General features: G+C 43.9%; 1 protein-coding gene across 4 annotated transcripts in view; it reads left to right on the plus strand.

Annotated features, from left to right (window-relative positions):
- Positions 1-13,173, plus strand: part of dlc1 (DLC1 Rho GTPase activating protein) — a 76,007-nt gene extending 62,834 nt beyond the window's left edge. For all 4 annotated transcript variants that reach the window (XM_058639960.1, XM_058639959.1, XM_058639961.1 and 1 more), the window contains 11 exons: positions 397-460; positions 1,761-3,430; positions 4,253-4,432; positions 6,040-6,199; positions 7,063-7,270; positions 7,695-7,911; positions 8,509-8,623; positions 9,651-9,866; positions 10,629-10,846; positions 10,997-11,170; positions 11,261-13,173. In XM_058639960.1, coding sequence (XP_058495943.1) covers positions 397-460; positions 1,761-3,430; positions 4,253-4,432; positions 6,040-6,199; positions 7,063-7,270; positions 7,695-7,911; positions 8,509-8,623; positions 9,651-9,866; positions 10,629-10,846; positions 10,997-11,170; positions 11,261-11,360 — 3,322 coding nt within the window. In that variant the 3' untranslated portion in view covers positions 11,361-13,173. The remainder of the gene's footprint in view (positions 1-396; positions 461-1,760; positions 3,431-4,252; positions 4,433-6,039; positions 6,200-7,062; positions 7,271-7,694; positions 7,912-8,508; positions 8,624-9,650; positions 9,867-10,628; positions 10,847-10,996; positions 11,171-11,260) is intronic.
- Positions 13,174-14,819: the final 1,646 nt, after the last annotated feature.

Here is a 14,819-nt window from a genome sequence, read left to right on the forward strand (position 1 = left end):
GTTACATGATCTGCTCTAAGAGCTCTCCAGAGGGTGGACCCCACCACCACCCTTGCTCCCCTTCTCCAGGTGGCTGGGGGGATAAGCTTTCTGCCCCCTCCCCGGGCTTTCGTCGCCACTCCAGCAGAATTCATTCTCCCTGCTCTCTCTTTTTCTGTGCCCCTCTCATTTTCTTCCTGCGCATGTGAGGATTATCCTTCAGCAGCTCATTAGCTAACCTGGGTGCACCCTGACTCTCCTGTCTTTCCCTTCCCCTCTGCTGCTTTTTTTCCATCCTTTCTTCAATTATACACCCTCTTGGTGATGAGAGGTTTGAGTTTCAAGGAAGAAGTTGAGAGCTTGATTTATTTTTAAAGCCTGTTTTGCATTGAACCACTTTTGAATGTGTTTGTACAGGAGACTGAACACTCTCAACAAGTGTGCTCTGATGAGACTGGAAATATCACCGCAGAGAAAACGAGTAAGTGCACATGCATACACAGCCACCAGTTCACCCTTGGCCCCAGGGCAAAGTTGTGTTTTCTCTCATGTTGTTTAATGAGAAGGCACCTGTTGGTTTTATTTGTATATCACATGGGGTGTGTGGACCCTAGGGGGAAGGACGAGAAAGAAGGATAGCTTTAATGTCTTAATAAAGGATCTGCATATGCTACGACCTCCCCCTAGTTGAGAAGTGCAACCTCTCTTGCTTTAATATTCCTCTTTCTTCTGCCTCACCATAAATGTGCATTGTCTCTCTGGGTTAAGTTATCAAAACTGGAGAATATTCTGTACTCTGCATTGTCCATAAACAAACAGCAAGAAGATTCTAACATTTAATTTGTGATAGGGATTTTACCTTTTTATACAATTTAACCTACCCCCTTTTAGCCTAAAGCAGTACACAGTAACATCCTTGTTCCGTGTGTGGTGGCATTCATTAGGATGACCCTTTCTGTGTCACCTTTCATTTCAGGAGTCAACAGAGAAGAGTAGGGGGAGTCAAAGAGGTTATTTGCCACCACTCCCCCCCCCCCTCAAATCTTAGACAGCTTAGGAATGCATTGATCTCCTCACGTCTTAACATTCCCATTTCAATTCTGTAGATTCCCCTACGCGTTCAAACTACTGCATTGAATGTTGTGCTGGTTTGATGGTTTGAGGATAAGATATCTCCAGAATGTTGATAAATGTCAGTTCTCAGAATGAACAGCTGTTATCTCACATTCCAACCAGCATAACAGGAGAAACCAGCCCATATTAGATTGTACTCCTTTGTGAGAGCCCTGTGTGTAGCAGGGATAGAACTCCCCCTTTGCTGGTGATTGTTTTTTACACCATGAGTGTATGTGTGTGTGGGTGAGACAGAGCTTGGTTTACTCTTTCATGGATAAGGAATTAAAATTGACTATGGCAATGTATCTGTCTTACTATTCAATGCTGGAGGGGCAGTGACCCCAGTCTGGCCGGCTGCACTGAGAGCTATGGGGGTCATAATGGAATTTCCTGAACTTCCTTCAGGGCCTGAGATAGATTAACTAAACTGGGGGAGGTGTGTACATTTTGGGAAGGTGACTTTTGCAAGCCATGATTTATGAGTATATTTCAGGTATTTCATAGTTCATAACAATTATAAATTATATTCCACAATTGGTGAGGAATGTTGGGGAAAGAAATAGGAAATATAGCAGTGCATAATACTTTTCCTTCACCCTCTGTATCTTTTTCCCTTGCTATCCCCCCTCCCCGCCCATCTCTATCCCTCCTTCTCCCCAATCCAGAGTGAAGACTCTGACGAGGATGAGCCTTGTGCCATCAGCGGCCGATGGACCTTCCAAAGGGACAGCAAGCGCTGGTCACGTATGGAGGAGCTAGAGGTTTTCTCCTCACTATCCACAGATACCACACAGGCCTCATCATTCTCCAAGGACCAAGTATCCCAAAAGGGCAAGCTGGCCCTACATGAAGGCAACAGTTCGGAGAGTGTTTTGACTGACCTCAGTGAGCAACCTGAAGTGGGCTCCATTCACAGCAGTGGGAGTGGAGGAAGAGGAGAAGAGAAGGGGCATGGTGCCACCCTGGTAAATGAAGCTGTACCTGCTGGTGCCACTCGTGCCAGCTCTGTAGCCAGCATGTGTTCATCCTCAGGTACAGGTGGCTCAGGATGTGCTAATGAAGACTCTTTTTCTGATGGGTTGCCCCCTTCACCTTTAGAGACACTTGGGCAGTTTACATTTGACGTGAAAACAGGAATTGGAGGACTCAGCACGAGTCTCGACAGAGGAGGGGGCGGTGGTAAAAGCACACGCTCGCGAGCCAAAAGTTTCCTAAAGAGGATGGAAAGTCTTCGACTGCGCAGTGGCACCACGTCCAAGAGGAAGAAGAAGGGGAGCACCAGTGGAGGGAAGATAGAAATCAGCGGACCTGTCATCAAAGAGGGTCTGGATGATGACAAGTTGAGAAGTCTCAATTGTGTGGACATCCCCAGTATCAACCTCAACCAGAACCTCAATCACCACCGCAATCCCACGCAGACCATGACACTTAACCGGAATCGCTCTGTATCTTACTCCACTCAGACGAGCCATGGCAGCACCGGGAGTACAGGTAGCAGCCAGTCGGAGGCCAGCAGTGGCAGTGCAGTGAGTACGCCAAGCCCAGTGACTCGTGCTCGCAGCCACAGCACGGCCGCAGGATCTAGTAAGAGAGGAGGAATGTATTTGGAGGGTTTCGATCCTTTCAGTATTCTCCAACAAGCTTCAGATTGTCAGCCAAAACCCCCATCCAAATCTACTATGCCCATCATCTGCCAAACTAGTAATGGGATGACAGTTGATGAGCAGAACCGCAGGAACAACTGCGGCGTTCAAGACAATGTCAGACAAGTGGGGGAAGAAGAGGAGGAGGAAGAAGAAGGCATGGTCTTCTTCTACTTACCAGAAGGTCACAAGCCAGGAACTTTCCCCAAAGCCCTGCAGGACGGGAGTTCACGCAATAACAATGGGAATGATAATGGAAACTCTGTGGTGCTCAGGGGGCGGCAAAGTAGACGCCAGCGCCGTGGCTCTTCAGGCTCTGTCGATAGCCGCCTCAGTTTTTATGACAATGTCCCCTACACTGAGAGAGAGGATGAGGGAGAGGAGGAAGAGGGCAATGAACACAAACTGGAGGAGGTGCTACAACATGTCAGCAGACTGCACCGTTTTAATGCTTGGTCAGAAGCTGTGGTTGGTGAAGAGGAGGATGAGGAAGAGGAAGAGGAAGAAGGAGACTCAGACTCAGCGTTAGACTCAGCCTCTCCATGCCCATCTTCTCCTCTGCAAAACCGGCTAGAAGAGACAGAGAATGGAAGTGACCAGGACAGCACAGGAAATCCGCTGGGGGAGGGAGAGGAAGGGATGAGAGAAAGAAGAGATTCTGGTGTCGGAGCATCTTTAACCCGAACCAGCAGGTCAGTGAACTTTCTTTTTTCATTTTGTTTATTTACATGTGCAGCACATCTGCATTGCTTTTATTTAGGCACATACTCTACATCATGTTGAATATGTTTGTATCCTGTCTGATTCCAGCCTTCTACAGTGGAGTTAGAGGATGAATAATAATAATAAAAAATCAATAGCAGTAACTTGTTTTAATACACATATTTAAAGCTTTCAAACTAGCATTTTTAGAAGGTAGCTTCAATGGGAACTCTGTTATTTTGTATGTTTACTTCTCATAGCCTTGTTGCGTAGGTGAACTGATCCTTTAAGTCACAGTCATCCAGGCAGCAGCTTACTCTTGCTGTCAGCCCTCTGTCAGTCCTTTCAAACATTACTGTAATGCACAAAAATCTTAAAGGCAACAAAATAGAAAGAACAACAAAAAGAGTTCTCCATAGCAAGTGACAGCAACCGGTAAACACTGGGACACGCTGAGACGTCTGTCATTACATAATGGCGCTGAATACTTTGGAATGCTGCTTAGTCTCCATGGGGACCGTTTTAGTTCCTTTGGGAATCCACAGACAGAATTACACGAGGGGGCTGTGGATGTTTAGTCCTTCAGACAATCTTTTGTTTGACGTGTACATAAATCCCTGTAATCCCTAAACCGATCACTTGGCACACAACGACAAACACAAATGTGGCCATGTGTTATTCATTACGTTTTTTTTATCTGTGTTCACAAAAGCATAACACAGTTCCCATGAGTCAAATGGCTAATTTGTAGTCAACAGTCTTCTTCTCACATCTCAATTTGCACTGTCTCCTTCTCTTTCTCTGCACTCCAGGCCACAGAAACTCCGCTGGCCAAGTTTCCAGAACTCCCATCAGCCCAGCTTGGCCTCCGCCCAGCTCCAGATTAGCTGCCAGTCTGTGTTACAGATGAACCTGCTCCAGAAGCTCTCCCTGCTGCAGCTCACTGCTCTGCTGGAGAAACATACTCCTACAAACAAACACGGCTTCAGCTGGTGAGTGGACTGGGGGCTTATGTGAGGGAAACACTGACGTTATGTACTGAGGTGATTGTATTTGGTGTTTTTTCAGCACACACTTCGATTTTGCTGGTTTTTCCAAGTTCAATGCGCTGTGCTGTGCTCCGTGCTGAGCTAATTGTTCCTCATAAGTGATGCCCTTCAGTTTATCCATTTAGCCAGCCAATTGTTACCCCTCCATCCCAACAGTCTCCTAGACCCTTCCATCTGCAGGTTGTTGTATAGTGTGGTGACGGCTGTCCACAGAGGTTGGGTTTCACATTCTTTTCCCAGCCCCGTAATTGCTGGGAAGGGGCGTACATTGTATTTTTCTCAACGGGGCAATAATGGCTGTTCACACGCATTGCGTTACAAGAGCTGGAGGCTCGAAAGATCTCTCTCTCAGCAATTATCACACCACCACAACCTTCTCTCCACCAACTCCTGGAGTACCAGGAGTACCAGTTTTTGTTTATCTTGTTTAACATGTTTTGATAACCCCCACTATTGTATTCAAATACTGGGTAAACGTCTTTTTGATAGATAATTTTCAAACAAAAAGCAGTGCAAAATACTACAATAATACATTCTTCCGTCAACATATGAGAGGAACAGTGACCCAGAATGGCCTGATTTTTTATGTGTGAAGTAATATACTGCCTCTGAATTCCAGATCGGAAAATGAATTCAATGAAAAATGAAATTATTTATACTCAAGAACGTCTTTGAGCGGAATTTAAATGCATTAAGACAGTCCAGGAAAGACAGAGGCCACTTGTTGGGCCACTGGAGGCTCACACATAATCAGAATTCCGGGCTGAGATCATAATACGCTCCTTTTCCACTTTTCCCAAACTGTGGTTCTGAGAGTCTTGTGAACGGCTCTTACAAAGACAAGCTTGTCCCGAGTTTCACATAGCGTCTTTCTGCTAAACACACTCGCACCCATGCACAGAACCACAGCTATAAATCTGTGGGCACATTCTTGTGAAACAGTCAGAGTTGAATGTTTCAACTCTGGGTTTGTGGTTACAGACTTGATGTTTGCTTGCACCCAAGTGCGCATGTGTGCATGCACATACACTTACATACACATACACCCAGGGCCACAAATAGTGAGGCAGACACTTGGTGCGGATGTATAAAGCAGTGGGATCCTCCCCTTTTGACAGGCAAACATACATCCCACCCCTCTTCTGTTGTCCCCTCACCCTGTTTATCCACCCTCCTCATAAACCTGGAGACAGGCTTCTGCAGCAGCCTGGTTTCATAAAACACACACACACACACACACACACACACACACACACAGTCTGTCCAACCTAATTGGTGGGTTTTAGGTTTAAATGAGTTAAATGTGTGCTTTTTAAATTGAACACACTTGGTTAATCCTGATTAATAAATCAAATTCTATCAAACTCAAGGCCTGCATTGTCTTGTTTACTGCAGAATGTTGGCTTGTTGACTTAAGTCACTACAGATGTGCTTTCTTCAGAGAAAAATGTGTTAAACACACACCAAGACTCACCTCAGTATCAAGATACATGTCTGTATCCCGTCTTGGATTTATTGATGACTTATTTGTTTGTGTGTGTGTGTTGTAGGGCTGTGCCAAAGTTTATGAAGCGGATCAAGGTGCGGGACTACAAAGACAGGAATGTGTTTGGTGTGCCACTACAAGTCATCGTCCAGCGGACAGGCCAGCCCCTCCCTCAGGGAATCCAGCAGGCCATGCGCTATTTGCGCAATCAGTGCCTAGACCAGGTAACTTCTGAACTGCACATGTTTGGACATATGTACACATAAACCTGTGCTTATTCTTTAATTGCATGTGTACTTAATGTCATAACTCCTGCCAGCCTGTCATTTAGCTTAAATGACTGTGGTGAAAAGAAGTGTTTAAGTTACATAATATTACTTTTAGGTTTTTAGGTATTTTAGGTACTTTAGGTATCAGTCAAATAATCACCCATGGTTTGCTTTTTTCACTGGTTGTTACATAAGATGAAGCAGTGAATAGGAAAAAGCCTGAAACCCACTCATTTGATGTGTATAAATGGTTTCTGTCTTTCCTCCCATTCCATTGTCACACATAAGCTAAGGTGGGTGGACCTGGGTAGAGTCGAAGGCTACAGCTGTTACGTCACCTGTGGCCTTCTGTTTAACCTCCATACTGTATGAAAGATCTATCTATCTGTGTGAGAGTGTTGTTATAATGGAAAGGAAGAGGAAATTCTCAGAAAATACCCTTTTAATGGAGGATAAAACAGAAAAGAGAGGGATGGTATTCTTTTTTTGCCGAAACAAGTTTGGAAGTGGTGAAAGATAATTTTCCTCCCAAACATTGCCATTTCATACAGCCTAAAATGGCTTCATAACATTCAAGATAAGAAAGCTTAATGGGTGTCATGGAAGCGTTTGGTAAATACAGTCAACGTGATTTATTGTGATGTAACTGTATTGACTGTGAGTGCTGGATTTGGGGATAAGCCAAGACTATTATTTTTTAATGATAACAACGTGACCACTAATCCCCATGAGTATACAACAGTTCAGAGCTGACTTATCAAGAGTCCATACATGTGTGTGTGATGTAACCCTCTTTTGGTCGCCGTCTCTCTGTTCAGGTGGGTCTTTTCAGGAAATCGGGGGTTAAATCCCGAATCCAAGCTCTTCGCCAAATGAATGAAGCGAGCGGCGCTGATGGAGGAGGAGTGAGCTACGAGGGCCAGTCAGCCTATGATGTTGCAGACATGCTGAAACAGTACTTCAGAGATTTACCAGAACCCCTGCTTACAAGCAAACTGTCCGAGACCTTCCTTCAGATCTATCAGTGTAAGGATACGCACAAATGCTTTTATTAACAAGGTCACGTACCTACAGCCACGCGTGTTGTTTTAGTGCGACAGATGCTTGCCTGTCGTGGAGCAAGAAATTGTGAAATTGTAAAAGGAAAACAAATAAGATGAGCACAGGAAATACCTACAGTATATACCTAATACTCACTTCTAACATGGACATCCACTCAAGTTCTGGCACATTATGATTTGAATAGGTACATTAGTAAGTGTTTATATAAGGTGAAACTTAAGATTGTCCTGTGCATGAAGCATGGACGTGTGACAGCTGTCCCATAATAAATCATCCGTGGCTCCTTTCTGATTTAACTAACAGACCCTAAAATAGACGATATGATGAAGCACGACAGTGGATTTAAGTGGCTCTCTGTATGTAATTAATTTTCCATTTTCCTCTCCAGACATGCCTAAAGAGCTCCGTTTGCAGGCAGCCCGCGCCGCTGTGCTGCTGCTGCCTGATGAGAACCGAGCGGCACTGAGGACTCTGCTGTGTCTGTTGAGCGACGTCACGGCCAGCGTGGCTGAGAACCAGATGACGCCCACCAACCTGGCCGTTTGTCTGGCGCCGTCACTCTTTCATCTCAACACCCTGCGCCGCAAGGAGAGCTCTTCACCAAGGTGTGTGTCCTAGCAAGGCTGACCAATCCCGATCCGTTTTTTTTGTGACCAAACATTAGGTTTGTGTCACCTTAACTGAAGTTGTCACATGTGATACCATGGTTAATGCTCGTTTTAAGGTGGTGCTACACAAGCTAAACTCTTAATATTATTTCACAATATTTGAACCCATCCGGACAGCTCCCACTGAGCTTGGGATGGACATCCCAGAATGTGTACCACTGTGATTGGGTTCATTCTTTAGTATCACTGACATAGTTATTGCATTGGCAGCTTACATAACATGTAATATACTGCACATGAAAACAGGAAAGGGACACTTTAAAGAAACAAAAGAGCAGGATCCTCTAAAGAGAGGACAGAGAAGAAAAGGGAAGGAAGGGGGAGAGACAGACACACATGGAAAAGTTGCATAAACATCTTAATGAAGAAACATGTTTTGTTTCACATTTGGCTCTTAAGGAGGAATGTTCATGTACAGCAAATCTTTCTTTCGTTCTCATCTTCAAACCCACCTGCTTCCTCTGCCATTTTTTTTCAACTGTTGTCTCACTGATGGTCACTGACTGACCTTTTCTTCCTCCTCCCTGGTCATAGGGTGATGAACCGAAAGCAGACACTGGGAAAGCCGGACCAGAGGGACCTGAACGAGAACCTGGCTGCTACTCATGGTTTGGCACACATGATCCAGGAGTGCAGGAAACTCTTCCGGGTTAGTAGTTACAAACACTGGGACTGAACTCTTCATTTGTAAGATTAAAATTAGCTTTGACCTTAAATCTGAATGGACTGGTTAGCTCATGAAGGTGCCATTAAAAAGAAATGCTATTGTTTGTTTTTGTCAAACACATTGTGTCCCTGTCTCTGCACTTAAAACATCATGCTGTCATTTGCCCGAGCAACGTTGTGATCACGCAGAGTAATTGCACCCACTGGCCATCCAGAGTCAGAGTCATACAGAACAAGACTTCAACTTCATCTATCTGCCCATTTTAACCCAACTTAAGCAAGTTAATAACATACAGCAGTTTCACAAAGTTACAAGCCCATGAATCCACCTCAGCCAGCGGTGGTTGCATGTGTCCACAAGCAGAGCACTTGATAGGATCAACAGGAAATAATCAGCAAACCGCTCTATAACTAATCCAATTTCAGCGACATTCAAGCCAAAAAAAGTTCGCTGCCCAGCACAGTTTTCTCAGAGATGCTATAGTAATTAGCGAAAGGCTGCATGCTGTGTGATGACCATTATAGATTTTTATTTAATTGTGGGAGACCTTCCTGGCTTCCTCTTGGTATTATTGTTAAATCACACAAGTAAACCAATTATCTCTTCATTGCTTACTCAGAATTTGATTTCTACTTGCTTGTGGGGGTAGATAAGCTGACCTATGAAATAATTGACCGCAATCAGCCGCTTATTAAACCAATCTTTTTCCTTTGTAATGACATCGTTAGTATCATAAAGATTCATTTGAATTAACCTTCATCCAGATGCAAGGATCAAATTAGGCAGAGAGGAAATAATAAGAATATATATAAGAATAAATAACCTTCACAAGGAGATAAATATAGAGTGATTGATTTCAGGTTATGTTCATTAAATTACACATAAAAAAATATAAATATTTTTCTTTAAGTAAGGGACAGTAAGGAATATAATCCCATCACATCAAGTCCTTTTACTCATCCTTCACTATATGCTTTTTCCAATCCCTTTTCTCTCCACTTTTCCGCAGATACCAGAGGAAATGAATCGCTGCAGAAACTCCTATGTGGAGCAGGCACTCCTGCCTCGGCGCCTGGAGGACTTTGGTAGTGAGGAGGCGGGGAAGGGAGGCTACAGGACGTATCTACGTGACAGCCTAGACGCCCTCCTCAAAGAGGCCAAGGACAAGTTCAGGGGTTATGACAGCTGCTCCACACCTGAGCACGCCGAGCTGGCCTGCAGAAAGGTACGCCCACATTTTGTTTGCCGGCTTTCTGTCGTCAATTTTAGACTGGAGTAGAGTATGTTTGTCCGTGGCAGAATCTGACAGACAACGTGACAGTAATGGGATTATGTAAGATGAATTTACAAGAGAAAAGCTGATCAATCTATCATTTGTTTGTAAACCCAGCACCGTGAAGCTGCACACAATCTCTCCTTCACTTTGTTTCCGGTCTTCTGCTTCCTTCACTCCTCGTGTTCGCCTCCCGCTCTCCACTGCTCCCCTAAATATCTAGTTGAAAACCAACAGTTAGGGTTTCCTGTAGAGAAACACATCCGTGTGAAAATGGTCTGGCCCTTGGCCTCTCATTCCTATCCCACTACTGGACTGCATCCCAGAATGACATCAGCTTGACATACACACATACACACACAACCATGTGGAACCTCACTATTATCCCAGGCCTACATTTCCTGTGTCTAGGCTGGAAGGTTATCTATTCACCAGTTAGTCTATTCACCGAAGAGTCACAAGGCAAAGAGAGTGCGTGTTCTTTATCATCTGACAGAAGCAGCTGATTTAGCTAAAGGGCAATTAGAGATTCTGAGTCAGACTGTCGTGCAATAAAATTATAGCTGGATTACCATATCTAATTCAGAGATTAGATATCGTACCGGATGTTTCCGAACAGTTACACACGATAGATGAAGTTCATACGTAGCACACATGAGCGTTCTCCCTCAAAACCTGCTGAAGTATATGTAAATGACCCATCTTCTCCTCCAGGTGCATGACGGGTTTCCTCTGCGGCTGTGGAAGGTGACTGTGGAGGTGCCTGCAACTCCAGAGGAGGTGCTGACACGCCTGCTACGGGAACAGGCCCACTGGGACGAGGACCTGCTTGAGAGCCGAGTGGTGGAAACCTTGGATGAGAAGACAGAGGTCTATCAGTATGTCCGGAACACCATGGCTCCACATCCCACCAGAGACCACGTGGTGCTCAGGTACAGCGTTCACTCACTCACTCCTCCATCTTCCCCCTCTCCTTTACTTCCCACTTATTTTTCACTGTTAACTTGTTTTTTTTTTTTTTATTGTCCTGTGTCTTTTTTCTATGTCTAACTTCTTTTGCTCTCTTTTTTTTTTTTTACCAGAACATGGGTAACAGACCTGCCAAAGGGAGCATGTGCACTCGTGTGTACATCTGTGGACCATGAGGGGGCGCCCGTTCTCGGCGTTCGCGCAAATGTCCTCATCTCGCGTTACTTCATCGAATCCTGTGGAAGCAACAAATCCAGACTCACGCATATTTCCAGGGTCGACTGCAGGTTGGTGGAGGAATCACTGGAGCAAAAATCTGTTCTGTGCTCCCTCAAAATTGTTCGGTGATCTAACACTGTCTCTTTCTTCTATTTCAGGGGTCATTTTCCAGAGTGGTACAATAAATTGTATGGACACTTGTGTGCTGCTGAGGTGGCACGAATACGCGAGTCTTTCACTGCACCCATGGACAAATGAGATAGCGGTGTGCAGTTGGGATCTTCAGAGCTTCTTTTTTTTTCAACCTTAGCATCTCATACCATCATTTGGATCCTACTGGGGACATGATATGACTCATTCCACCCTTTCGAACAGAGTGGTCAATGGGGTCCAAACCTCTGTATACACATATTAATTGGAAAACACCCTGGATCACAGACTGAAGGACTCCCCCCCCCCCCCCCCCCGCTCTGATAACCTTACAGCAGAGTGATGCTACATTTTTGAACTTGTTTTATTGAAGCTCTGAGTCTGCTGCCAAGAGGACTCGCACCACACACACACATGCATCTGGGCCAGAGGACATGATGATGCTGATACAGGATGTGAGGCTTAAACTTTATCCAAAGGGTGCTATTGCTTCTGAGAAGCAAAGGGGGGGGGGGGGGGGAGTCTGTGTGTGTCTGTGAGCATGTATGTGTATCTGTCTATGTGAGTGCGCATGTGTGTGTGTGTGTATGCAGAGATTAAAGAAAGTATTAAAAAATGAATTTTCTTAGCACTGGTTTTCCAGTCGCAGCATAATGTGTACATACAGTATTGTGTTCACAGCAACGGTCGGTGTCCGTCTTGTGTCTCTCCCGTTTCCTGTTACAGCAAAGCAGCAGGAGGAAACACAAACAATATTATGGTCAGTTGATTGATGAGTCCATGGGTGAAGACAGATGTGAATGTGCTGGTAATATGCGGACTGAATGGAGACAATGGAGGAGAGGACGGTGTTAGACAACAGGTGGCTGAAAAGCACAGAAGGGGTTTGTGTCGCGGTAGAGGAAAGGAAGGCAGAGTCAGATTAGTGCGGTGGCTGGCTCACCAAAGGAAAGAAAAGAAAGAAAGGGGATCATTTCATAACATTACGTAAGTAATACACAATTTGTCATTCCCTTAATAAGAATTAACTCCTGCGTTAATGATGCAAAAAACAACAACAAATTATTCAGCGACGTTAAACATTAAGAGTCCATGCATGCATGTGTGTGTGTGTGTGTGTGTGACTGAGACATAGTGTTAGCAAAAGGAAATGTTGCACATTTACAGAAATCAAAGACAACAGATTTGGTGGACCAATTATTATTATTAATTTTTTTTTAAAGAAGCTCATCCATATTGAGCGTTTCCTCACTATTGAAAGTGTCTGAGGTGTTTTTGTAAGGAGCACAGCACAATTCACAGTTTTTCTAATTGTTGTCGGCTGGACCCCACTTGTACTTAGAAGAAAAAAAAAAAACACAACAAGAAAAATAATTGATGTATACGAGAACAGAAAGAAAACAATGCACTGTCCAAAATTGCAACAAGAACCTCTGGCTAGCCCTAGAAGAAGACAACGATGAGAAGTAAACAGAAAACAAATTGTCCTTTTATAAAGGTGGAGATTTTACAGGTTTTACTGTAAAGAAGAGGGCAGAATGAATGTGTGATTTCAAAGGAAGGAAAAATATCTTTGTGTATGCTTCTTTCTCTGTACTGTCTTGTCGGTGTTTTAAAGGCGGTCATCACTGCAAAGTTCACTCGTAAAAAAACAACAACAACTCATGCTTCACTCTGAGGGCTTGCTTTGTGTCGTGCTACGGTTAATTCACTAAGCCATTGTCCATCGCATAAATGTCTCTACCTTCAACTGTGTCCCTGCCAAATAATAATGCATGACAATGACAGTTAATTTAAAAACAAATATATTTATACCTCAGATATATGTTTGTTTTGTATCATACCATTTTTATTTTATTTCATTGTAAATGTTAAGCTGTCGTGTTACAGAAATGAATAAATGTTTTATCTTTTTTAATAATATTATTTCTGTACAGGTTAATCAAAGTGCACTATTAAATATATTAAAATAACCGGTGTGTGTCCTGAGAGTTGTGTTACCGTGACAATGTCGCAAAAAGACAAACAAGTTGTGGTTTTGTCCTAGTTTGGCTCCTTCAATCCGTCCTAATCTCTCCAGTCATTTGTTTACCCTACGTTTGATTCCAAGTGCTTACACAGATCCAGGATTCAGACTTCAGAGGACTTCCCTCCTTGCTTCACCTCACCACCACATCCACCTCATTCCTGTCTTCATTCCACACCAATAAAGCCACAACTGGAGCTACATGCAGGCGGGTATCAACTGGCCTGGTAGAGGGTGATCTCACTCCTTGCCTTGTTTCCTACATTTCATATAGCTGAAAACAATGGGGTCCATTGTAATACAGCTGGCCTGGACTAGAACAGGCAGGCGTCAGCGAGGAGGAGCAGTCGTCATGCAGCGAAAAAAGAAAGGGTCCAGTCGTCAGAGTTAGATTGTTTTTAGCCACTTTCCAAAGTGAGGAAACACATCTCTCACATGCTCACACTGAATGACGGCTGTACCTGTTTTCCATTTTCTACAGTTTTATCCTCCACATGAGGGTCACGGAGGGCTGGAGACAATCCTAGCTGACATGGGGTGAAAGGCGGACAGTCTGTACCTGTCATGTCCTTGTACTTTTGCTCTTATCTAAAGTGCAGGTACTTTCCGCACATACAGTGTGATAGGAAAAGCAAGTAGAAACTACTGTGGCAAAGACTTTCACATTTCTTCTGGTGAACCATACAGTTACCCTGTACTTTTCTCCAGAGTACAACAGAGGAGCTAGAGATGAAGCAGAGCCCTCAAAAGACACACACACACACATATAATTACATGTGCTGTCTTTGACCTTCAACAGACTTTCTGATAAAATAACAGAAAACTCCACTGTCAAATTCTTTTCCTTTTCTATTTTTCTTGGACTTCTACTTCAAGACATAGCGTCACGCAGTACAAGTCACATGTTGTAAACCTCAGAGAACACAAGACCTGGTAAAACAGCAATAAATAAACAGCGTGTAAACATCAAAACTTGTAAATGTAACTGTATGAATGAATGAAGCTGCTCTGTGTTTGTATGAGCATGTGTATGTATTTGTGCTCGGACTGCAAACACCTCTTGGAGATTATGCAGAGCCAGATAAGGCCGCACAACAGTCAGCAACAGCACCAAATTCCTGCACTGTTGTTTGAGAATCGAGTGCGCACGGTTTCCCACATTGATAAATAATGTGAACGTGTGTGAACGCTTGCACGTGTGTGCGTTGTTTTTGTCCAGTTTGTTATGATTTCTCTTTTCAAATATGCTGTAACAAAAACAGTGTGATGCCTACTGTTGGGTCCATACCAGTAGATGTTATTATTTTATACCATGAGGTCCTCACATTCAAATTCCCTCCTTATCCAGAGTTCCACTAGTCCTGCTATTTTGGCATTCACATGAGGTGAACAGAACAGTAATAATAAAAGATGACAGACATACAATCAGTGCCACATGCACAAGCCGAGCAAACTAACGTTATAATCTCAATTATATTTAGTCAACTGCAGGACAGAACAGACTTTCTGCTGAGCTTCTGCAGCAGAGTATGTGCTCGCAC

Source organism: Solea solea, chromosome 10, assembly GCF_958295425.1.
Source record: "Solea solea chromosome 10, fSolSol10.1, whole genome shotgun sequence".
NCBI lineage: Eukaryota > Metazoa > Chordata > Actinopteri > Pleuronectiformes > Soleidae > Solea > Solea solea.